Source organism: Populus euphratica, unplaced genomic scaffold (assembly GCF_000495115.2).
Source record: "Populus euphratica unplaced genomic scaffold, PopEup_1.0 scaffold49.1, whole genome shotgun sequence".
Taxonomy (NCBI): domain Eukaryota; kingdom Viridiplantae; phylum Streptophyta; class Magnoliopsida; order Malpighiales; family Salicaceae; genus Populus; species Populus euphratica.
In genome coordinates, this window is record NW_011499875.1 from 1,271,941 (window position 1) to 1,296,879 (window position 24,939).

General features: G+C 31.4%; 4 protein-coding genes across 6 annotated transcripts in view; 3 read left to right on the plus strand and 1 right to left on the minus strand.

Moving 5' to 3' along the window:
- The first annotated feature begins 4,030 nt into the window (after window positions 1–4,030).
- LOC105128269 (zinc finger CCCH domain-containing protein 12-like) lies at window positions 4,031–7,290 on the plus strand. 2 transcript variants are annotated; one of them, XR_842824.1, is made up of 3 exons: window positions 4,031–5,609; window positions 6,600–7,073; window positions 7,104–7,290. XR_842824.1 is itself a non-coding variant. In XM_011029864.1 (2 exons), the coding sequence occupies exons 1-2, from the start codon at window positions 4,787–4,789 to the stop codon at window positions 6,878–6,880; spliced, it is 1,104 nt and encodes a 367-aa protein (XP_011028166.1). In that variant the 5' UTR covers window positions 4,031–4,786; the 3' UTR covers window positions 6,881–7,290. The 2 variants fall into 2 exon arrangements, 1 of the variants encoding a protein (XP_011028166.1); XM_011029864.1 differs by having other exon boundaries at window positions 6,600–7,290.
- A 205-nt stretch (window positions 7,291–7,495) lies between these two features.
- On the plus strand, window positions 7,496–11,038 carry LOC105128267 (RING-H2 finger protein ATL29). Its single transcript, XM_011029863.1, has 2 exons — window positions 7,496–7,569; window positions 10,192–11,038. The coding sequence occupies exons 1-2, from the start codon at window positions 7,553–7,555 to the stop codon at window positions 10,877–10,879; spliced, it is 705 nt and encodes a 234-aa protein (XP_011028165.1). The 5' UTR covers window positions 7,496–7,552; the 3' UTR covers window positions 10,880–11,038.
- A 657-nt stretch (window positions 11,039–11,695) lies between these two features.
- On the minus strand, window positions 11,696–15,416 carry LOC105128266 (replication factor C subunit 3-like). The gene is made up of 11 exons (XM_011029862.1): window positions 15,251–15,416; window positions 14,337–14,447; window positions 14,223–14,252; window positions 13,650–13,791; window positions 13,361–13,539; window positions 13,108–13,244; window positions 12,868–12,963; window positions 12,598–12,667; window positions 12,436–12,519; window positions 12,243–12,342; window positions 11,696–12,071 (listed from the first exon to the last, which is right to left on the minus strand). Exons 1-11 carry the CDS (start codon window positions 15,413–15,415, stop codon window positions 12,016–12,018), a joined length of 1,170 nt encoding a protein of 389 aa, XP_011028164.1. The 5' UTR covers window position 15,416; the 3' UTR covers window positions 11,696–12,015.
- A 4,281-nt stretch (window positions 15,417–19,697) lies between these two features.
- Window positions 19,698–24,939, plus strand: part of LOC105128271 (transferases, transferring acyl groups) — an 8,213-nt gene continuing 2,971 nt past the window's right edge. Inside the window, exons 1-9 of one of the 2 annotated variants that reach the window (XM_011029866.1) lie at window positions 19,698–20,028; window positions 20,119–20,182; window positions 20,256–20,301; window positions 20,381–20,505; window positions 20,621–20,694; window positions 20,847–20,919; window positions 21,033–21,122; window positions 21,815–21,888; window positions 23,881–23,968. In XM_011029866.1, coding sequence (XP_011028168.1) covers window positions 19,988–20,028; window positions 20,119–20,182; window positions 20,256–20,301; window positions 20,381–20,505; window positions 20,621–20,694; window positions 20,847–20,919; window positions 21,033–21,122; window positions 21,815–21,888; window positions 23,881–23,968 — 675 coding nt within the window. In that variant the 5' untranslated portion in view covers window positions 19,698–19,987. The remainder of the gene's footprint in view (window positions 20,029–20,118; window positions 20,183–20,255; window positions 20,302–20,380; window positions 20,506–20,620; window positions 20,695–20,846; window positions 20,920–21,032; window positions 21,123–21,814; window positions 21,889–23,880; window positions 23,969–24,939) is intronic. The other variant, XM_011029867.1, reaches the window with a different exon arrangement.

The window sequence follows — 24,939 nt, forward strand, 5'->3', positions numbered from 1 at the left end:
AGTCCAATATTACTGGGAAGTGAAATTCATGTTCGTCTAGCTTTAGGTCCAAGCTAGTCCAATATTACTGGGAAGTGAAGTTCATGTTCGTCTAGCTTTAGGTCCAAGCTAGTCCAATATTACTGGGAAGTGAAGTTCATGTTCGTCTAGCTTTAGGTCCAAGCTAGTCCAATATTACTGGGAAGTGAAGTTCATGTTCGTCTAGCTTTAGGTCCAAGCTAGTCCAATATTACTGGGAAGTGAAGTTCATGTTCGTCTAGCTTTAGGTCCAAGCTAGTCCAGTGTCCCATGCTTTACCGTATATCGAATCAATTTCTTTAATGTAAAAAAAGTACAGTTATTATCAACATATTCTATAGCAGTACTTTTTTTTAATTGTGAATTAAAATAATTATCCATCTATTTAATAAAACATCAGGAGGATTAAAGACGTCTATAAATATTAAAAAATTATCAATATAACTAAAAAGCAAGTTAAGAAATTAAGAGATAATAGAGTAATATATTTAATAATGTGTTGCGGAGAGTTCTTTGAATTTTATCTAATTTAATTATATAACAATTATTTTTTTATAAAAAAACTATAATAATTAAAATCCTGTAAAAAAAAATGATTTTTTAGTATAATTTCTCATTCCCTCTTTTTTTTCACGAAAGAGATAAATCTTTTGTTCTATGTCCTTTGTTTAATTAAAATAAAAATAAAAAAAACCATCAGAACAAATACAAAGAAAAATGGACGGTTTGAAAGAAAGGTAAGAAAGATATCCATTGAACCAAAACTCCTTTTGCTCTCCGTTTTTGACTTGGCCTTTTTTTTGCAACCTTTTTTGTTTTTTTAGAGAAAATCTGCTAATTTTGACGCGGACGCCTCAAGATATATAAGAATAGTTCCCTGTCTGCACATTACCGTGAGAATTTTTTTCTGTCAATGCCGCCAAACTCAGCTTAGATGGCTACTTGGAGACCATTTAATTTATACTTTTAAATTAAATTAGAAGAGAGTTGATTTAATACCACACGATTGAAAATTAATTTTATTTTAAGAAATTTTTTTTGATATAGCATTATTTTAACATTTTTTTATCATATACTAAGATAATACTTTTTTTTACATTAATTATGATTAACTCGTTAACATGTAAATATATAATCCATAAATTAATTAAAAAAAATTAAAAAAAAATTATTTCATAAAATTTCACTTATTAGAAATACCATTTAAAAATAAATATTTTTTATTTTTAAAAATAAAATTTATTCATATTAAAAAAATTATAGATAAATTAAAATAATCTCTTAAAAAATTAAATATGTGCAAAATAATTAAAAAATAATTATTTATAAAAAAGGCTAAATAAAAATAAATTAATAAGGGAGAATACATATTAATTTAAATATAAATAAAAAATATTTTAAAAAATATCAATTAAAAAAATTAAAAATAAAAGAGAGAGACCAGACTGTATTGGGCTGACAAATTAAAGCAGGGTATCTGTCCCATTTGAAAAGGAATTGCACACGCACGCCCTTGTTTTTTTTTAAAGTCCTAATAAGGTAAATGATGTTTTGTCTACCCCGAGTTTTTATGGGAAAAAAATTTATATGATGCATTGTTTATTTTTCCCTAGATTTTGGGCACCGAGATGCTAAAAAAATTGAGATGTATAGTTTTTTGTACTAGAAATTCATTTTCAAACTATTTTCACTTAAAATATCTAGAAATTTTTTTAAATATATTGATAAATTCATAAACAATTTTAAACAACAAAAAAACTAGCATAAAACCCAAAAATTAAAATCTTCACATGTTTAAATTTTGTTCTTATAAGGTGAAAAAAACATCAAAATAGAAAATATCCAAATAGAACTCATCAACACTATAATCAACCATTTTAGTTATCAAATTTGGTGTCAACATGAGGGGATCCAAAGTGTATAGTAAGTTCCTCAAACCTTTTAAATTTTATTCTTAGTTAATTGATCTATGTTTTATTGTGGGTTAGATGTTTTTCTAACAAAAAAATTAAATATACATATTTTTTAGACATGGTTTTTATATAAAAACATTCCAAGTGTAAATTGAAATACTTATGGATGAATCTAATTAAATAAATTGAGAACTAATTATGTTACTAAATAGAAAAAAAACATTAACAATAATTAAAAATAAAACTAAAAAAAATACGAGACAAATGTAAATTAAGATATTTAACTGACATAAATACTTTACTCATTTTGTTTAATAACTTTGTTTATCAAAACTAATTTTTTACTTAATCAAATAATAATAGAAATAGACAAAAACATGAAATTCAGTAAATAAAATAAAGGGAAAAAAATATTATGCAAGGTTACACATATTATAAATATTATCCAAAAAAATGTTTTTTTTTCAAAATAATTATTTTATATTTTTGAAAATAAAGCTCATTTATATAAAATATAAAAAAATATAGATGAATTAGAATAATCTCTTAAAAAATTAAATACATACAAGATAATTAAAAAAGTTGCTATCTAAAAAAGGCTAAATAAATAAAATAAAGAATTAGAGAGAGGTATTAATTAAAAAAATAAATATTTTAAAAGGGTATCAATTAAAATGGTCATTTTCAAAATCAAAAAGCAAATAAGAAAAATTTAATGGAGTCCAATATCTATTATATAAATGCTCAAAAATAAAATTAAAAAAAAGTTAGCTTAAAAAAAAATCATAGCAAACTCGACTAAATTGAGATTAATCTTCCAAATCATAACCTGTAAAATTCTATACCTAGGCCTAATTAACAAGTCAAGTTTCCAACTAATTTAATGTTAAAGGATGAGATAAAAAAATATCAATCTAAAAAAATTATTAAAATAATAAAAATAATAATCAAAAGAACAAGAATTAAATTTGACAGAAAAAAATTAGAGGATAAAATCATAAAAATTAATTCAAACAAAACAAATAATAAAAAAAATATATAAACCAAATCTACCGTACAAAAAAGTTGAAAACAAGTTTCATTTTTATAAACTACTTCATGTAAAGAAATAAAAAAAATAAAGATTAAATTTAAAGAAAAAAATTGAAGGACTTCTTCAAGAATTTGCATGAAAATCAAAGAAAAAATAAAAAATAAAAAACAAAAAAAAACACTACAGCTGTCAAACCAAAGTTTCGATCACCTCACGTGTTGCCAAAAAATATAAGGGTTGTGAAAAAGATTTGATCACCACCATTAAAGATGGTGTTTAGCCATAAAGTGATGTTGTCTGTGTCGTCTAAATAACGTAACCGTTAACTATATGATAATGTGTGTAGCACATGCATTAATTATTTTTTTAATAATATTTATATTTTTAAAATTATTAAATCTCTCATTCACCAATATAATAATAACAACAAACCTAAATGAAAAATACAAAAAATACCCTTAGATGCAAGTTAAATTAAATTCTATTTTAAAAGATATTTAAACCATTTTACTTGCTTAAAAATGAATAATACAAAAATGTATTTGTACTCCATCTCTAAGAATTTTTTAATTTAAGTGTATAATAGTGATTTTATTGTGCAATATAAAAGTAGAAAGATTTAATTGTCCCATTTGAAATGGATCATTGTGACATTATAATACTACTCCTAATAGATAGTTTTAAGGTTTTGTGTTTGAAGAGCAAAACGAGTATTTCAATTATGGATTACTATGCTGAAATATTCATATTTTTTAGAGTTCTTTTAATAGTAAAATAATAATTAATAATTAAATTAATTTAACTTTAATTACATTGATCTCATTCTTTACTTTAAATGGCACACTATCTGCATGGGTTCAAATCTGACACTCCAATGTACAGCCACGTCACTTATATGTGATTTTATGTCAAGGACCAACAACAAAAACCCATTTAATATGTCTAAATTATTTTAAAAATGTTGATGCATAAATGTTTTTAAAATCAAAATTGATTCTATATCTCAATAGTTGAAGGGAAACATTTGAGGATTGCTCTTTCATTTTAACAAGTGTTGGTAAAGTTCCTTTTATATATACATACTAAAAATTGAAAAGAAAATCCTTTCTCGAGCAATGTTGGAATACCAAATTTTATGAATTTCATTTTTTGTTATAGATAAAAAAGGAAAACTTGGTGTCCTTGAGATTCGAAGCAACATGCATTGAGATCTTCTCTAAATTTCGAGTCTTCATTATCCCTCTTCAAATTGTTTACTTGATCATATTTCCACTTTAGACACTCGATTTCTATTTTCACAGCCATCTTTCATTTGATAGTTTGCAGATTCTGCTCCATATCACAAGGCCATGGATCCAAAACCCAATCCATTACATAATTTATCCTTCAATTTTCAGGTTTTACCTGCTGCTGATGCTGTACTCTTATCTCCATCTCCATCTCATTTTCACTGCAAATTTTAGTGAAAACCCGTTTGAATCTAGTCTTGGATGTGTTAACTAAAAACCCGTTTCATAAATTTAGGTAATTGAGTGTGCTTCCTCTTTTGATCAGGTAATTGGAAACCCTTTAATATCAGTTCTTGCTGCTTTGGATGCTGTTTTAGCTCAAGCTCTGTGTTACTCGGTCCTTGATGTGTTAATTAAAATACCCGTTTCTCAAATTTCGCTAAATTCATATCTTTGCTTGATTTGCAATCAATTTTAGTTTACGGGTCTCATGTTTTATGTGCTGATTTTATCATCTTTGTTTACAAGTTAGGGTTTCATCATCAAAGTTTAGAACTTTGATATTATTTGGTTAGTGGGTTTAAAGTAATAAAATGGATTGCAATAGGGATTTTTCTGGTGGAAATGTTGTCCATGTAATTCCAATATCAGATCCAGAGAATTGGATTCTAAATTCCTCTGATTCCAATTCTGTTTGGGCTACAGAAGATGATTACCGTGATTGGAACAATTCTGATATCCTTAATGACAACGCTTCGTCCAATTCCAACTACCAATCCTCAACACGATCCGGTAGCGAACCGCCAAATAAGAAATCAAAAAACAATTCCCAGGAATTGAATTCGAAGAAGTCGATCGGGAAAATGTTTTTCAAGACCAAACTTTGCTGTAAGTTCCGTGCCGGCACATGCCCTTACATCACAAACTGCAACTTTGCACACAGCATAGAGGAGCTTCGGCGTCCCCCTCCAAACTGGCAGGAGATAGTGGCTGCCCACGAGGAAGAGAAAGGGAACACCCTGGATTTCAGGGAGGAATTTCAAATCCCATCTATAGTGGGATTTGGAGCGGAGACACCGAGGTCTTATAAAGGGAGGCATTGTAAGAAGTTTTATACGGAAGAAGGGTGTCCTTATGGAGATAATTGCACGTTTTTGCACGATGAGCAGTCAAAGAATAGGGAGAGTGTGGCAATAAGTTTGGGGCCTGGAGGTTATGGAGGAGGCAGTGGAGGTGGCAGTGGAGCAGGAGCAGGAGCAGGAGCAGGAGGTGGAGGTGGAGGTGGAGGAGGAAATGCAGGTAGCACTGCAGTTAATGTGAAGCCATCAAATTGGAAGACTAGAATCTGTAACAAGTGGGAACTTACTGGATATTGCCCATTTGGGAATAAGTGCCATTTTGCTCATGGAGTAGGAGGTATGCCTTATGAATTGTGAATTTTGTACCATTGATGATTTCAGTTTTTGGTAGGGGCTAGGATTATCAGCTGGAGGCATTTTCTGTTGATTATTTGGGACTGAATAAATGTAAAAGATGGTGACTTTGATCATTTAGAAACAGTTGTTTGGTTGCATATGTTATTTGAGAGCGCACCAGACTAAGAAAGTTGAACATGTTTGATTGATTTTAATGGTAGACTAATAGAAGAATTGTGGTTTCTGGGATTTTTTTGGGGTACGTGGCTTGCTTCTGTTTTGAGGGCAGTTTTGAACCTTCTATTGGAAAGTAATTAGCTGCAATTACTTCATAACACAAGGTGTATGATGGTTTTCCAGCTAACCTGGGACTTCGTTCGGTTTTGTTACATTAGTTGGTGCCGATGAATGCTTAAAATGAGCTATATTGCTGTTGTTTCCTCTAAATAACTATCAAAAGATAGCTTTCTTTTTTTCCCATTTAAATTTAAGGTAAAATGTCATTTTGTCTTTCCTTGTATTAGAAAAAGCAGTTAGATTTCATTCCTCCATTACTTCTGGTCTGGTAAGGTGTGGTTGATGTATGTTGCTTTAACAATTTATAGGTTGGTTTTTTAATGCTAGCTGTTGAAGGATTCTGCCTATCAAATGAGAGTTGAAATGCCATTCTTCTCTTATAAACACCTTAGATGTACATGTTTTTTGTTGTGGGTATGTTAGATGTCTTGTGTTCATGTTTATGATCATCTGAGGATTGCTGGTTTTATCCTTTCATTTCTCTCTAGATGGATAATAACATGAAACTCATAGAACCATTTGTTTAAAGAGGATTGCTAGTTGATGTTCTCTATGTATTAGATTAATGGTGGTTTCAGATTACTAACATGATGATAGAGCTGCCCTTTTTTTCTCCCCTTTCTTTCTCTGTTTTTCTTTGATGTGATTGAAGTAGTTTTTATGTTAACTTAGGATTTGAATTGTGTGGCTGCAGAGTTGCACCGATATGGTGGGGGGCTTGTGGATACAGAACCTAAAGATTCTTCTTCTGTCCCTGTTGAATCAAAGCAGGGAGGAATGCCTTCAAAAACTCCACCAGAGACTGTGGTTGCATCAGTTACCTCAGTGCCTCATTCAGATGTTTATCATCTAGGAGTTTCATCACAGAGATCATCTATTCTGATTCAGAGACCAGGACAAAGAACTCATGAGAAATGGAAGGGTCCAGACAAAATCAGTAGGATATATGGTGACTGGATCGATGACATTGAATAGAATCAGAATTCTTTTCTGTGTAGCATTCTGATAGAATTGAAATGTTCAAAGACTTGTGCTGGAAGGCTAAATGGCCAAGTGCAGAGTTTGTTTTCTTCAGGCATGAAAATATTGATAAGCTTCAGCTCTTAGGTTGAAGAGGTCCATGCTTACTGGCTTCAAGTTTCTGGATGATACCCTGCTCAACGGCCAAGTGCAGAGTTTGTTTTCTTAAGGCATGAAGATATCAGGCCTGTAGCGTTTATGCATGAATTTTAGTTTCTGGTGGAAATTTGAAGCTTTCACTACATTTGTAGTGTAGATCCTTGTAATCAAGCATGATAACTGGATGTCTTGCATCCAAGGAGAACTGTTATCTTTGTAGTTGTACCACTTTGGATAAATTTTCCAATTTAGTATTTAGCTTTCTCCTAGTCTCTCTCAAAATCATTGTTGCTTTACTTAGAATGTGCAGGTCGGCAAGTGATCCATCAACATTTATCATGAATTTGCACGGTCTGAGGTATGTCAGTGCTAGTTTTTGTTTTGTGGATCATTTGTTTTATGTATTTGTTTCATATATTGATTTCTCTAATGAAATTCCATCAGGTATTAATTTGCCTCTCCTCTAGTCTAACTCTGCTCTCTATTGCCCCTGGCTGCTTAAGCATCTGTTTGCGTCAACTGATTGCAATGGGGCTCAAACAAAGGTGAGAGCCTCGGCTTTTATTTGACCATGGGCAGTAGTTTTCATTTTTAACTCGCTATGCTAGAAAGGAGAGTCACGATCCATTAGGTATTTGGATGTGCCCAGTTTTTTATGCTCTACAAGGTTGTAATTGCTAGGTAAACAGAAATTTGAAACTGAATTAGTTGGGTCGATTTTGAGATTATATTTAAATGCAGACCATGAATTCTACCACTGTTGTGAGACATTACCCTCAAACCTTTGCTGTGCAAAATTTATGCTTTTGTATGTAATTGTCTCGCCGTTGTTTTTGGTGGAGATTCATATGGTTGATCAAAATTGTTTTGGATATGTGGGTGAGGACATTATTTTTAGTCACCCCCACAGTGGAAAGTACCCAGACTTGCAGAGGCCTTGTGGTAGGAGAATGGAAGATTTTCCGCTGCCTGTACTGGGCAACTAATTTTGTCTCTGAATAAGCTTTTTTCTATACTAAGCCTTAAGTAAGGATTCGTCATGGTTTAATGAGGAAAATCATAAGACAATCCCCCCAAAAAAAAAAATTATTTGTATGAGAACATGGTTATAGTAATAATAATTGGGACCATTTTGCTGACATGTAATTACATGGAGGCATTTAAAGACAAAAATAAATGAAATCCGAAGCCCAATTACCAATAAAGTAAATATTGGAGAACTAATTCAAAAAAAAACAAAACAAACCCTGAATTTAGTTAGCATGGTTAAATTAATGAGATTGAGATACTATTAAATAAAAAAAATTAAATATAAAAATAAAGTTCAATTTTTAAGTAGACTATAAAAAATACATTAAAAACAAACCCTTGAGTAAATTTAAGTTTACGTTCACTCAAGTAACCTGCCAATTGAGAGAATAACCTGCTTATTGATGAAAAATATGATATCAAAATAATTCTATTAAAAAATAAAAATAATAATAAAACTTAAAGTTTAACAATCTAATATTGAATGATACAATTGATAAAAAAATTAATTTTAAAAAAATATAGCTAATTTTTAAAACTCATGACTCGAGTTATAAGATTAAGATTATTTTATAGAAAACAAACACAAAAAAATCACAAAGTATAATTTTTAATCATTCAAAATAAAAAAAATAAATAATAATTAAAATAATAGAGATCAAATATGATATAAAAACTAAATGAAAGAAAATAATAAATAATTAAATTAAAAAATAAAATAAATCAAGAAAAGGATAAAAAATAACAATCAAAAGAATAAAAATAAAATATCAAGAAAAATATTGTGAAATATTTAAAAAACATTAAAAACAAATAATATTTAAAAAACATTAAAAACAAAACATATGAAAAAAAATATATAAAAAGTCAAAACGTTTAAAAGATCATATATAAAAAAAATATATGAAATAAAATATCAAGAAAAAAAATTGAGAAAAATATTTAAAAAACATTAAAAACAAAACAAATAATAAAAAAAATAAGTATTAAAATCAATACAAATACACTGATTGAACACATTTAATTTTGAAAGGCCGATGCAAAACATGAGGCAATAAGAGAAAAAAAGAAAAAGAAAAAAAAGAATGTCAATTAGAGGCCAAATGCTGCTTCTTCATGAACATATACTCGATCAACAAGAGGAGAATGACGCAGCACTTTTAATGTTGTTGTGTAAGGCGGTGTTTAGCCATTAAGAGACACTATATATATATCGATGATTTTTATTTTGTTATAATATTTATATTTGTTAAAGATTAAATTTTTTCTTATTCAAATTGATAATAGCTAAAAAACTATGGTAAAAATATAAATAAATCCTTGGATATTATTATTTTATTATGCAATCAAAACGTTTAAAAGATCGTAGACTGTATTTTTTTAGGGTATTTTAATCATTTAACCAAAATGGTGTTGCATCATAACCCCAAACTGCCAACCACAAAACCAAAGTAATCACAAGTTCGGCGATAACATCACTCCGGATCCAATCCTGTTTGTGCACCCATATTGTGATTTCATGTGATAGGTACAAATGATCTGAATCTGGTCGGGTTGAGTGGGATTTTTTGAGTTTGGTGATTATACGAAAATAGGGCAGAAGACCTTAAAAAAGGAAAAGTGTCCTTGTTTTGTCACAATAGCAAGAGAGAAATTAGCTGAGCCAAAATCGCTACTTTTCAGACAAAACTCCCCATCCTTCTCACAAAGACTCGCTCAGTGGCCATGATCTATTCCGTGTCAAGGACAATAAACGAATCTCTCCACAACCAAGGACAGGAAACTGATCTCTCCACATCACCATTCAAAATTAAGCCACTTCTTAAATGTTCCCAACCACATTGGACTAACAAAACAAAAATACTCTTTTCTTTCTTCTTTTTTTATTCATTTTTTCCCCACCTTTTAGATTCGGTTTCTTTTGGTTAAGTTTCCCTTCATCCATGCAAAAACCTGAGGTTTGCAAAATTCCAAGCTCCGGCCAGCCATCTAGGCTAAATAAATTTCTAATCGATGTCATCTAATTCTTCATCATCCTCAACAACTCTATCTAGTGGCTCTCCTCTAATAAGCCTACTTGTAACCGTAATTCTTATTGTGGTCTTTTTTATAGGTTTCTTCTCTATATGCTTTTACAGATGTTTTATGGAAGGCATCATGCACAATTGGCATCTCAGGCAGAATTCACGCGGACGTGTAAACCTGGCCAGTTCAAAAGAAAATCCTGGACTTGATTCTTCACAAATACAATTTTTTCCAACATTTACGTATTCAAACGTCAAAGATTATCGACGTGAACAATATGTACTTGAATGTGCTATTTGCTTGGCAGAGTTTTCTTATGATGATCTACTGCGCCTTTTAACGGTCTGCTACCATGTTTTCCACCAAGAATGTATTGATCTTTGGCTTGAAGCTCACAAGACATGTCCGGTTTGTCGTAGAGATCTTGACTTGCCCAAGGAAACATTGGAAAAAACTCGGATACGAGACCACAGAGCGGACATTAATGTGCATGATGCTAGTGTAACAAATGCGTTGCTAGAGCATGCCATTAGCATTCATGTTAGAGAAGATAGTGGCGAGGAAGGTGGAGAAGGAAATGAGGAAATAGGATCGACTCATGATGCGGACAGACAAAACGAGGAGCATCAAAAAATGTTGGGATTGTCAAGGTCACACTCGACAGGGCACTCGATAGTTGCAACTAGAGAAGAAGAGAATAAATATACTTTGCGATTGATGGAACATGTGAAGGTAAAAATTACTAGGGGACATTGTGCAACGGGAAGTTGTATTACATTTGGGGACTCTAAAGCTTTATGAATGATGGCTATGGAGAATTCTCAGGGTGGTCCCATGGGGGCATCAAAAGAGAATAACGCTTCTATTATGCTTGTCTTTCTTTCTTTTCTTGCACTATATTTTGATTACCTTATTTGAAATTTCTTGATTAGTCTTAGAAACTATACAGAATCTATTCAAAATCGGCTTGCCATTTTCTGTCTGGTTGAGTCCTCGGAACAATGCATAGAAATGAGCTTATAGATTCCCAATTAAATTTGGATTGAGGGAGTAATTAGCTTTCTCTCTTGTTGTACATAGTTAGATACTTCCTCTTATGCAATATGACATGGTTGATAGTCTTAGAAACGGAAGGTTGCGTGCTTTTTAACTGAGATTTTATGAATGCTTTGTCCTATAGAAGCAATTTCCTCGTTGCTGAAATACTATACAACTAAGTTTTAGACTGCACTGAAGATCTTTTTTTTTTTTTTGGATTTGAGGAAACCCTACTTTCTGAAAAGCATATTTTATAAGTCCAAATAAGTAAATAAAACCCTGGCTGTCTCAGCACTGAAGATCATTAAGTGATTGGAACACATTCCCAATTAATGGTATTGGAATGGGGTAGCCAGGGTAGTCCCTTGTTTTTGTTGTTATGGTAACTAACCCAGGTCATACTTCTAAGCCAGAGCTTTTTTAAATCCTCCATATAGTTTGAATCAATTGCACATTCCATTCATATTATCAAACCGAGAATAACGAAAAGGCTTTCAGATTTGTATGGCAGACTAACCGATGCGATGAGATGGATGATTCCTAGCTACCTTGCGAACACTACAAATATCATTGTGATTCGAAGTAGCTTGATTTTGTGAAATTGAGACATGCTCAAATTTACAAACATGGGTAAAAGGAAATTTCACGGAATTCCTGGCTTAATGTTCTTGATGAAAAAGAGAAGAAAATGCTGAGAAGAAGAATCAGAAGGAATTGCCTTGTTGTGCCTATTTGTTAATACTGGCAATGTTTCAATGCGGTCTTATTCCATGATGACATGACCTCGTACTGCTGTACGATTCAAACACACCAGACTCAGGAGTGAAATTCTGAAGAAGCATTATAAATGTTCCGGCTTTCTGAATAGGCAGGTACTATCTGCCTCACCTTTCTCACGTTCAACCTTGTTTTATCCCGTTGTCCTTGTAAAAGCTCATGAACTTAGCTACAAATTCTGACAAGAAAAGGTGCTTCGTTAGAGTAAGCCAATTTTATAATTGGAAATGTAAGGTATTAGCATCCAATTTGATGATCTTGTGGGTGATATTGGAAGGAAATGTGAGGGGCCTGCACTCATATCACGTGTGAATTATACGCGGCAACCAAGAAGCTCTCAATTACTTACCTTCTATCCTCACAAACCCGGCAACCCCTGTTCTCATTTGCCCACAAAATAACTCATCTTGGTTTCTCATTTTCTTTCTCCCAATACAGAGGTCTTCATTCTGCTTCATGAAGATAGCACATAAATGACAGTGAAATCAGAGACATGCACCATACTAAAAAGATTAGCTCAATTACTCGGCTGTCATTCATACATCATCGTTGTATGTCTGGGAAAAGACTCCGATTTGCATTTGCATTCGGTCATCCAAATGCCTCTTTAGTTCTTCCACTAATGTCTGCAAAACAATCAAGAAAATTGCTTGATTCATAGTTTTCCAATCAAATGCAAACGCATCTTGATGAGAGCGCCTTACAAAAAAAACAAACTGGGGACACAAATTGTGCTGGAACAGAATTTGAAGCTTTTGTCTGAAAAGAAACAACCTGCATACAGAAGAAAGATCAATGAGTAAAAGCAAGAAGCCAGGTATGCTTCCTTAGTTATATCCTCATCTTCCAAATACATTTTTCTTCACGAGTATTAACAAAGGTTCGATTGGACAAATTGACTTGGATCGACATTCCCTTCATGTCTTAAAAGTTCTAGTCACCATAGTCATCCAATCACTGCAAAAGCACCTAACCGTTTAGAGCTTTGCTCTTCAATTATACTTGTAGCAATGTCTGCAATTTCTTTTTCCCAGCCAGTCAAAACCAGTTGTTCTTCTTTAAAGGGATAGCTGTAACACGCAGGAAATTTGTCAAAGCTAGACAGAGTTAGAAAACAAAAGAAGCAAGCATATATTCATTTGTTGACTTGTGTTATGTTTATAATTAGTTGATTAAGGATAAATGTAGGTAATTGCGGACTTAGTGTTGCGTACTTCGAAAGCCAGGTGGCCTCAACTGAACGAATGGCTTGCTGAAGGCAACGTTTGGACTTCTCTGCTATGTTGTTGGCTAACTGGTCAGGTAATTCAATGTCTTGTTTTTTAGCAATGAAATGCAATACTTCAACAATCTAAAGAACAGAAGGAACAAATCACAGTCCTGAACTGAAAAGAGAAAAGGCAGTGGAACTATCAAATGTTGAAGAATTGAGATGTTATCTCAAAGAAATCTGAAGCAAATTTTTACCTGTTCATCTGAAGGTGGAAGGAGTGGAATAACAATGCAGAGGGGACTGAGATCGTGGAGCCTGGAAATATCATAGCAGCAGAAGATGACTTTGCAGTGCCCTCTATAAGTCTGTAGGAAGCTTTTGATTCGGAGTTGGGCATCCTTAGAGAGACGCTCTGCCTCGTTTACAATAATTGCTGTTTTTTACATGAATGCTAATATCATTTTTCCTTTTTATAGATTAAAACTATAACCAATTGACAAGGCCGTGAATTACCTATATTGAAATGAGTGGATGTTTCCACACCTTGGCCGTTTATATATGTTTCCTGGAGTAGATCCAAAATCACTTCTGTAGCATGCCATCTTATTTCAGATAGATCAATCTGAATGAGCTGTGAAGATACTTCAATTTTGACAGGAATGTTAGAAATTGGCCCGCTTCCACTCTGAGATAACATAATTACGAAATTCAGGGTAGCTGAGGGTGCATTTTGAAGAAACGAAGGGGAAGATTCTTAAAGCTAGAAGATGGATTGAACCAAGACAGCACATTAAGAGCTTATTTGGTATTGGGGTGATTATTTTTTGAAGCTTTTTTATTTAAAAATTCATTAAAATAATATATTTTTATTTAAAAAAAAAAACATCAGCATAACATATTAAATTAAAAAGATACGAAAACTACAAAAAAAAAAATTAATTTATAACAATTTTTTTAAACACTTTTAAAATAAAAAAATCTAATAAAAATTCAAGGAGAGCTCAACCAACCACATTTAAACCTTGGATTAATAAAATCAGATATAAGAAAATAGCATCTCATAAACGACAAAACTAGAATTGAAGACAACCAAGATGCACATTTAACAGTGCTTACCAGATTGAATACTCTGATTTCCTCCTTTGTCTGTAAAAAGAAGGTAAGCAACCATTAAAAAGTCTTAAACACCAAGGGAAATGTAATAAAAGAACAAGGAAATCACTCAAGTACCTCAGTTATATCCATTCCAGCACACTCTCTAAGCATTGCTAGAGCCATCGTTCTCTTTCCTACCCCTGGAGGTCCTTCAAATATACAATGACTATAATGTCCACGGCATACCTAAGAATTCACCAAAAAGCCCATTTAGTGTAAAAAAACTATGCACGTTTACCATGTTGGTCACAAATTAACTCCCTTTAAAAAATATCACAGTTCTGAAGCATTTTTCTAGTGGTAGACAGTATACATGATATTTAAAAATTTAAAATTTTAAGTAAAATTAATTTTTTAATATAATATTGGGGTTTTGATAACTAATCAATTACAAGTTTGAATCTTGTTATCTTTATTTATTTGATAAAAATTAAGTATAAAATAATATAAAAATATGTAAATTTCAAATTCAAAAGACTTTCATTTAAAAAAATATAAATTATATCTTCAAATCCAAAACTTTAAACTTTTAAGCAAATTAATTTTTTACCAAACAACACACTAAAACAACTTTGCAACGTTGCTTCCATTTTTTTTTTTGTGTTTAAAAAAAATTATTAAAGTGTTTAGAAAAGTGGTAATAATTATTTTTTAAAAAAAAATATTAAAATAATTATTTTATTTTTTAAAATTATTTTTAATATTAATACATCAAATTAATTATAAATCATAATAAAAAAATTAATTTAATATTTTTTTAAATTAAAAAAAATATAAAAAAAATTAATTAAAAAAATCACGAAACACGGTGCTGCACCCAACCCCTGACAGCCTTGAGGAAAAACCAACACAAGCAATTCAAAATTTCTTACATGAGAACCCCCTTTCGTACTGCAAGGGACCCGAAGTAACCTAAATTGAAAATGGCCTTGTGTACTTCTCACAAAATAAAATAAAATAAATTCATGTAAATGTATATAAAAGCATACCGTACTCCGGATGGATTCCGCCTTCTCCCTGTGACAGATGAAGTCCTTCAAAGCCTTGGGCTGATATTTCTCCGCCCAGCTGAAAGCATGCCCTACTCCAGGCCTCTCTCCTTTAGCAACCGGCAAACGAGTGCTTCCAAATGATGCTGCACATGCTGTTACCATTAATGGCTCATAATTAGCTGTCCTCATTTTCTTCCTGTTCTCATCTGATATTCTCATACATTGAATATCTTTTGTGTCGGAACGATGATCAGAATTGTCTGGTTGCGTGGACGTATCTGCGCTGCGACTTTCTTTGGATTTTAACCAAGGAAAACACGAGTTGAAGAACGATGCCATGGCTGAAGGGTCAAAGTAGCAATAGCTGGCTGTGGTTTTTTTTTTTTTCCCAACTTTTAACAAATGAGAATTTGGAAATTGTAATTAGAAAGGTATTTTTCTTAAAAAAAGGGGGGCGGGGTGGGGGATTTAAATAATATTGATTCGAGCATTAATTAGAGAAGAGTAATAAGCATCAACAACAGTGCCAAGCACAATTCTGAACAAGTAAATATATTATGGTGCGCGCAAGTTATTCCGGATATCCATGTTAATCTAAAAAAAGATGTCATGGTTGGTATTCCAACTCTTGGCCTAGCGGTGAAAGGAGTTTGTCTCCTTTTATCGCTATGAGTTTGAGCCCTGACGTGCACGTTTGTCACCCCCGCGGTGTCTTACATATCTATTAAATTTGCAGGGTATTTAGTGGGTCGTGGGAATTAGTCGTGGTGCGCACAAGCTAACCCAGACAACCTAGATAAATAAAAAAAAAAATGCCATGGTTGAATTCATATAACTGTGTATAGGATCAACAAGTAAAGCACAATTCTAGGTACAGTGTGGTCGTTGTAGTTTGCATTTATAGACGAGCAACTTTGTTTTCTAAGAATATCAACAGTGACTTCGTTCGTTGCATGGAAAATGTCAAGAAAAGTTTCTGATTTAAGTTGCCTGTTTCTTTAGTTCTTGGCACCGTTTTGCAGTGTATCTTTTCTGAAACATGTTTAACCATCAATTCCTAAGTCATCAACAAAGGCTCATTGGATATGTTCTTAATTACTGTCTATGTTCACTGTCTGTCTAGGTTCATTCCATACCAAGAAAATATTAAAATGCAAGTATCCTGCAAGTAAAGAGGGGCTAAACACTGTCATTACTGTAGCATCATATTCCTTTTACTGTGCATTGTAACTTTAAGAAACGATTAACATTTAGCTTGGTAGGTGGGGGTAATAAAGTCTTTTTATTTTTATAAACAGTAAAAATATCAAAATGTCTTTAGAAACAATATATATATATATGACGTCTAAGTGTAGTTTTGGTTTTTCAATTTTAAATGTAAAAATAGGCTACTTAAATGCCTTAAAGTAAAAACCAAAAAAAAAAAACCTTTGGCCATAATTATTTTTTACCTTTGAAGTTGGTTTTTGTATTATTTATTGTTTTGTGGATGGTATTATTGTCTTTTAATCCAAATTAAATAGTTTTAGAATTAAAAAAATTTTAGAGTGTGCAGTACATGTATCTACATATAAAAACGTCCATACACTTTGATTAGTGCTTCTGGCACCCCTTAATGGTAAAATATACCCTTTTATAATATCATCAAATATATCATTGTATTTTTTTTCCCCTCGTGTGATCCATGTAAATTATAGATATATGATTTATTATCAGCGTGATTTTTTTTTTCTGTCCTTATAAATTGTAAATTGTAATAAACCTTTAATATTATGTCAGAACATCTCATTCACTGGACAATAAACTCATTTGTTGGTTTTGATGAATTAAGAAAAACATGCAGGCTTTTTTTCCCTATGCTCCTTCTCTTCATACATTCTTTTTATCACTTCAAAACTTTGTTGTCCTGCATCACTTTGCTTGTCTGATTTGAATTTAGTTAGTGTAGCATCCCTTTTATTTAGTTTTTAGTCTTTTTATTTATTATTGTATTCTTTTGGTGAGTCTTTATTTCATCTGGGCAACCTCCCTAGCTCCCTAGCTTTCTACGTACCTGGATTTAAAAAAAAAAAAATCTTTGGAAGGATTGATAATGTTAGCCGTAGTTTTAAATTAAATTCTACCTACCTGGGTTTTTTTAAAAAAAAATCTTTGGAAGGATTGATAATGTTAGCCGTAGTTTTAAATTAAAGTGGTGTTTATTATAGCGGTGTAATTATACTTTAAAAAATGATTTATTTTTTATGTTTTTAAATTTTTTTAATATATATTAATATAGAAATTATATTTAAAAAATAAAAAAAATATTTTTAATATAATTTTAAATAAAAAATAATTTCTATCATAGTATAAAAATACAATAGTTCCAGCTTACTAGAAAATAATTATTATAACAGCAAGCAAAAGATGGCTCATAAACGGGTCCCACTAGAATACATCCCCTCTCTGTTTTATAATTTTTAAATTTTTTCTTGAAACTGCTTTTTACGAGGACAAGATATCACGTGGCCCGTCTTTGTTTTTCTAATAACTTGGGTAATTCACGCTAAGTTGTAATTTAGGTAAAAAAATTTTAATAAAAAAATTATTCAAATAATAATTAAGTTTTTTTAAAAATAAAAAACTATGAATTTGAATTATTAATTTGATTAAATTTAATAAAATCAGTTAATTTAATAATATATATAAACAAATCAATGACAAAAAAATAACAATGATTCGTAATAAAAATGAACACTTGTAAATACTATAAATAGACACTTTTTAAATATACTTAAAATGTTTTAATGGTTTTATTTAATAATAAAACAAAAAATAAATAAGATCAAGATAATTTTATAAAGTGAAAAAAAATTGACACTCCGTTACTAGCAAATCAAATAGTAAAGGATTTTCTAAAAAAAATTAAAAAATAAAAATATCTAACTTGAGTTGACATGTCAAATTCACGATCTAATGAATAATAAACCTATATAAAAGAAATTGAATAAAGCAATGATAGTTTACTCTTGAGCAAACTAAATGATGAAAGATAAAATTGAGAAAAAACTCAATTAAAAAAATAAATAAACTCGGGTTAACTTGATGAATCTCATATCTGATACACAAAATTATGATAACTCTATAGGAAAAAAACATAAATAAAAAAATTAATTCAAAAAACCAAAATTAAATTGAGCTAATTTTTAAAATTTGTGACTTGAGTTATGAGACCGACATTACCAAAAAAACATGAAAATCACAAAGAAAAATTCTCAATTATCTAAATATTAATGGATGAAATTGAAAAAAAAATGAATTTAAAAAAAATAATGATCATATTTTATATAAAAGTTAAATGAAATAAAACAATGAGGGATGAAATTACAAAGTAAAATAAATCAAGAAAATAAAAAAAATATAAAATAAAAATCAAAATAATGGGAATCAAATTAGATAAAAAATTAAATAAAATCAAATATTAATGTATAAATTTGAATAACAAAATAAACTTCAAAAGGCATTAAAATAAATAAATAATAAAAATAAATAAATATTAAAATTAATACAAATATAAATTAACATAACATATCTAATTTTTAAAAGGGTTGTCGTGAAACCAAGATGATAAAAAATAAAAGAGGAGGGAGAAAAAGAAATTCATCGAAGTTTAGTAGCTATTTTATTATGTACATAAGCCTGATTATTTTAAAGAGAATGTAGTCTGTTATGAGAATGTGGTTATGATTACTTTTTAAAATATTTTTCATATTAAAATATATTAAAATAGTATTTTTTTTTCAAAAAATTTATTTTTAAGATTACCGCATTAAAACTATTCAAAATATATAAAAAAATTATTTTTAACTCAAAATTTTTTTAAAATATTTTGAAAACAAGGTTTGCATTGCTTTCTTAACTAACTTTCTACTTCAAATATCACTAATAAAGGCATTGTTTAGTTGTTGGTAGATGTTTCATTCACCCTTTTAATTTTTAAATAATATTTTATATTTATTAAAATATCAAATTATTTCTTAATCAAATTAATTTTAACAAAAAAAAAAATATGAAAAAGCTCTTAACACTTATTTTTGTCTTTTAAAAGAATTTATTTATTTTATTATATTTTTAAAAATAAAAAAAAAACTCATGGCTTTATGTTAAATAAATTTTACTTTTAAAAATAATTTAATAATTCAATCATATTTTAAAAATATAAAAATACCGATTTAATTCCTTTCAATCTAGAAATAAACTAATGAACCATTACAAAAATATCATATTACATTTAATAACCAGGTTTTTTTAATAAAAAAAATCATTATATTATTTCAATATAATGTGCAATGTTTCTTCGTCAAAAGACGAACCTATTAATTTTATTTTTTAAAATTAATTTCTTTAGGAAAAAAAATAAAAAAAAGGAAGAGGGATGGTACAAGCTGATCAGCCGCTGTCAAAATCTGTTTCTTTAATTTTAAATCAAGCTTCCTACCATCCTCGTCAATGGCGAACAAAATGCTGGAGAGAGAAATAGAAAGTTCTGTAAGTTCGTAATTGCAGTTCCGTAAATTGTAAACCACCTTTTGATAAGATTCCTTAACGAAATCAGCACCCTTAAGGTTGTAATTTGCAACTCATTCGCTCTCTCCTAAAATCCGAAGCCCTCTCTTAAAACACTGCAGATTTGAATTTGCTCATTCTGAAGCACATCTTCTTATTATTAACAAACAACTTGAATTCTCCTAAATCATGGATGGTTCTCTCAATCCCAACAAGCATCTCAAAGAACAGTAACATCTCTCTCTCTCTCTCTCTCTCTTCTATCCCTTTTCTCATTTTCTCTAATGATATCCAAAATTCACAATTTTCTCAATAATCAGATTCGTAAGCAATTTGACTGGATCTTCCATGCTCGAAATCGCCGTAATGTCCACTGTTGTCCCTGTATGTGACATACTTTCCCATCATTCACTCCTCTTCTCTCCCTCCCTTCTAATTTCTCCTTTTCTCATCGCAGCTTCTCCTTGTTTTGCGACACTCAATCCGCTCCAGTTACCAGACCGGTGATCATTTCACTCCTCACATTTGCGATTTATTTATTTATTCATCAAAAACTAATTTCATTTATCTTTGTTTCTACAGTGACACCAACGAAGAAAAACGACCATGACAATGCCGTTTTGGGTTCTAAGAAACTGGGAACTTACATGGCTACTCTGACCATGGATTTTCTCTTCATTGTTCTTCCTATGCTTTTGATTTTCACTGTAAGTTTTCTCAATCAAGAGATTGTTATATTGGCTTTTAATAATTATTTTTTATTTTCTTTTTAAAAAAATCAATGAGCTTTCTATTGAATCGTAGATTGGTTACTGATGATAGGTTCTAGCAGATTGGGTTTATATATTTGCGATACCAATGATGGTATTGGTTTTCTCTGTTGTAGCAGCTAAAAGGTAGAACTTGTAAGTCACACACACACATTTTTTTTCTTCACTTTTTGTTATTTTCTTTGGTTTTCTGGGGTTATGGAATGCTCGTTTTTAAGTGCTGCATTATTAATCCTCTAATTAGTAACTTGTTGTCATTTATTTGAACTTTGATGAAGGTTTGATGCTTCGAATTATTCAGGAGGGTCACTCTCTCTTAGGACAAATGTTTCCTCGTACAGGGTTCTTGTGGTACTAAATCTAACCTTACATTTCCATTGCTTTTATGTAGAGACTAATTTTGGATGGACACTTGTTTTGTTTTATTTTTAATTTTTGGGCATATGAGATTTTGATTACTGCAGATGATCATGACGTTCTTGTGTATCTTGGCTGTTGACTTCAAAATTTTTCCAAGAAGATATGCCAAGACCGAGACCTACGGTACTAGTTTGGTAAGATTTTCAAGCTGTATCTGGGTATTTAGTGCTTCTTTTCCTTGCTCTTCTTTTCAGCTGGGTTATGATTGCTATTCTTGGCTTTATTTGTCTTGCTAATTCTGCTCTCCGATGTTTGAGAGAGCAATTTATATGTCCTTGTTTCCGTAGTGCAGCGATTAATCAATTAATTATCCATATCCTTGAATCCTATGGTATTTAACTTTGAATTGATTTTTCAACCCACTCTAATTATGTGAAAAGTTCTTTCTTAATTGAGTTTTATTCATCATCTATTATCACAGAGGGTGGAATTCTTAGTTATTATAGCTCAACTGTGGCTTAAACTTGGCATTTGATATTCAATTTCAGCCCCAGTTTATACTGAAACCACTTAATCTGTCTTTGCAATTTTTTCCACATCAAACCGAACCATAACTAACACCACACGAAATTTTTTCATAGCATTCAAGGATGCTCTAGTTTTAGACTAAATTGGTTTTACAAATGATGTCCCCTGTCAAATTGTTGTTATGAAGAGTTTTTGGCGTCAAGATTAGCAGCTGTACTCTGACTTTATAACTTTTAAGTTGTATTTTTTGTTCAGTGGATATTTAGCTGTATACCAAGTAGTACTAAACTCTCTCATCCCTTTGTAAATTTCATTGCTCTGGTCAGCACCCAAATTTTTATTTCTGTGATTATATCAGATGGATCTCGGGGTGGGCTCCTTTATTCTTGCGAATGCACTAGTTTCACGGCAAGCACGGAGTGTCTCATCAGTGTGAGTCTTTCATTACTTTGAAGTTCTGTACTTGCTGGCTTTGGCTTAACAGAATAATTTAGATAAAAGTTTTTTGTATTTTTCCACACTTTAACAATTTGTAAAAAGTGAGTGGTTCTTCTTTCCTCTTTTCTATTTTATCTACCTAGTAGCAATCAAGAGATATAATTATAAATTGCTCAAAAAGGAGAGCTGAAAGATCACTTGCAGAGCTAATAGTGGAATTGAAGAATAATTTAGATAAAAAGGATTGATCACCGATCAACCATCAGCAGTTTTTGATGGTTGTCATAGAATAGGAGCAAGGCTCTCTAGGCTGGTAGCATTTTACAGCTACAGATCCTTAATTGCCATTAGCTAGATGGAGGCATGCATTTATATAGGTTTATAGTGTGGGAGTTTACTTTTTAAAGTTTGCCTGTTAGTTTTAGAGACAAGTTCAACTCAACTTCAAAGATGTCAATGTAGCAAATTGATAGAGATATACTGAAAGGCCAATGGAAGAGAATATTTAGAGAAAAGAAAATGATAAAAATCAGCTCTCTCAAGTAGGGATTCAACCAGCTGCTTTCAAGTTTTGGAGACTTACTATTAGGTTGTGCTGGGTTCGGGGTTAAAAACTGGAGCTAAATGTTAAGGGGTTTAGTGTTAAGGGTGTAAAAAAATGGTTAAAGGGTGAAGTATTAAGGATGTTTGGTAGGTGTAAGAATTATTTGTAATAGTGGGATCCAATCTTTTTCAAATCAAAATCAAAATAAATATAATAAAAAATAATAAAACTGTAAAATGGTGGGACTCATTTGTTAGGTGTGTATAAAAAAGAGAATGAAATTTGAATTTGAAAAAAAGCACAAACTTAAAAATTCTCTACTCCCCTCAAATTGTTTTTTAACCCCACCCCTGTTGGTTAACATTTAAACCCCATTTGGAGATTAAGGTCTTGTTTGGTATTGCGGTGCAACTGTGCTGTTAAAAAATTTTGAAATATTTTTTTAAGGTTTAAATTATTATTTTGTTGGTGTTTTTGGATCGTTTTGATATGATGATGTCAAAAATGAGTTTTAAAAAATGAAAAAAAAACATTATTTTAATGTATTTTCAAGCGAAAAACAATTTCTACCATACTCTCAAACAGGTCCTAAGTGTTAACCCTCCTGAACCTTTCCCCCATCCCCATAAAAACTATTAAACAAGGTTATAAGGGGATAAATGTTAATCCTTTAACATTTAACCCCTTCTAACCCAAAACCAAACACACCTTTATAATGGTATGCTAATAAGTTTTTACTCCAGTAATTTTTAATGAATTGTGTGTTAGGTCTAGCTGATGGCTTGATCAAATTCATTGGTTCTTGCTGCCCCATCCTAAGTCTTGCTGGAATTTAGAGCGAGCTTGAGTCTCAATGTTTACTCCACTGCCAAGGTTTTATGCTTTCAAGATGGTGAAGAATGAAAAAGCATGTTAGCTCCTTATGGTGCTCTTGTGTGCTATGATTGAAAGCTTGCTATGATTTCTGATGCATCATCTTCCAGGAATAATGCCCTGGGAGTTTTATGTTATGCTAGATTGTTGTATTCTCTTCTCTTTCATCCCTTTGTTTTCTACTTGTGCCAGGTAGTTACATTATTATCCTAGGTTTCCCTATTTGATTTAAGCAGTCCAGACATAGATGGATTTATGGCCAGATTGACATTTCTGTAATGAGTAAATATAACAAATTGCTATCTGCCAGTTTGTGTGGTTATGGAATTTTATTAGTTAGCCTTCTTTCATTTCCTGGCTTTCGTTTGTGTGATGCGACAAGTTCTTTTTTTGTACAATCTGTTTATATTTTGAATACTTCAATTCATTACCTTTTTTATGTAGATGATATATTCTTGAACTTGTTTTAAAATGACATCTTTACTTTCTTGTTCTCTGTCATTCTTATGTACTGTACATTAATAATGGGGGTGACAGTGGTTTATTTTTTGTTTGCTGATGCTATTTAGGAATTGGAAGGCTGCAGTCCAATCCACGAGCCCTCTGCTACTGCTAGGGTTTGCTCGGCTTCTTACTACAAGAAGTGTAGACTATCAGGTGGATTATATTTGCTTATCTTATTAGTCTAGGAATACTGCTTTCTAATTGCATGTAAAGATGCTTTCATTATTTCATATAAGGCATTCTGATTGCTTTTGTTCTTCTATCCCTTGCTAAGAAATCATGGCTCAAATGCTTTTTATGGTGGTGGACTGGCTCAGGCACACAGCCGCCGCTGATAATGAGAAACACCATGCACATAATTAACTCCAGCTCTTTGAAAGTATAGCTGAAATTGAAAATGAATAGGTAGCACATTGATTATCAAAACTCTTTCCAATTATCCTTCGACATGGGTGGAGGGTTGATGAATTAGTTGGGTTTTTTTTTTTTTTTTTTGCTCAAATGCTGATAATGAGAAACACCATGCACATAATTAACTCCAGCTCTCTGAAACTATAGCTCAAATTGAAAACGAAAAGGTAGCACATTGATTATCAAAACTCTTTCCAAATATCCTTCGACATAGGTGGAGGGTTGATGAATTAGTTGGTTTTTTTTTTGCTCAAATGCTTTTTATGGTGGTGGACTGGCTCAGACACACAGCCGCCACTGATAATGAGAAACACCATGCACATAATTAACTCCAGCTCTTTGAAAGTATAGCTGAAATTGAAAATGAAAAGGTAGCACATTGATTATCAAAACTCTTTCCAAACATCCTTCGACATAGGTGGAGGGTTGATGAATTAGTTGGGTTTGTTTTTTTTTTTTTGCTCAAATGCTTTTTATGGTGGTGGACTGGCTCAGCCGCTGCTGATAATGAGAAACACTGTGCACATAATTAACTTCAGCTCTTTGAAACTATAGCTCAAATTGAAAATGAAAAGGTAGCACATTGATTATCAAAACTCTTTCCAAATATCCTTCGACAAAGCTGGAGGGCTGATGAATTAGTTGGTTTTTTTTTTTTGGGAGGGGTGGGGTGGTTGGGAGAGGGGGGGGGGGGGGGGGGGGGGGGGGCCGCC

Coding starts and splice junctions, on each gene's coding strand:
- LOC105128266 (XM_011029862.1), bottom strand. CDS start 15,415: ATGGTAACAGCATGTGCAGCATCATTTGGAAGCACTCGTTTGCCGGTT. Junction 13,540..13,649: donor AACATATATAAACGGCCAAG/GTGTGGAAACAT, acceptor TGTAAAAAACAG/CAATTATTGTAAACGAGGCA. Junction 12,343..12,435: donor CCCAGACATACAACGATGAT/GTATGAATGACA, acceptor TTCATGAAGCAG/AATGAAGACCTCTGTATTGG.
- LOC105128269 (XM_011029864.1), top strand. CDS start 4,787: ATGGATTGCAATAGGGATTTTTCTGGTGGAAATGTTGTCCATGTAATT. Junction 5,610..6,599: donor TTTTGCTCATGGAGTAGGAG/GTATGCCTTATG, acceptor GTGTGGCTGCAG/AGTTGCACCGATATGGTGGG.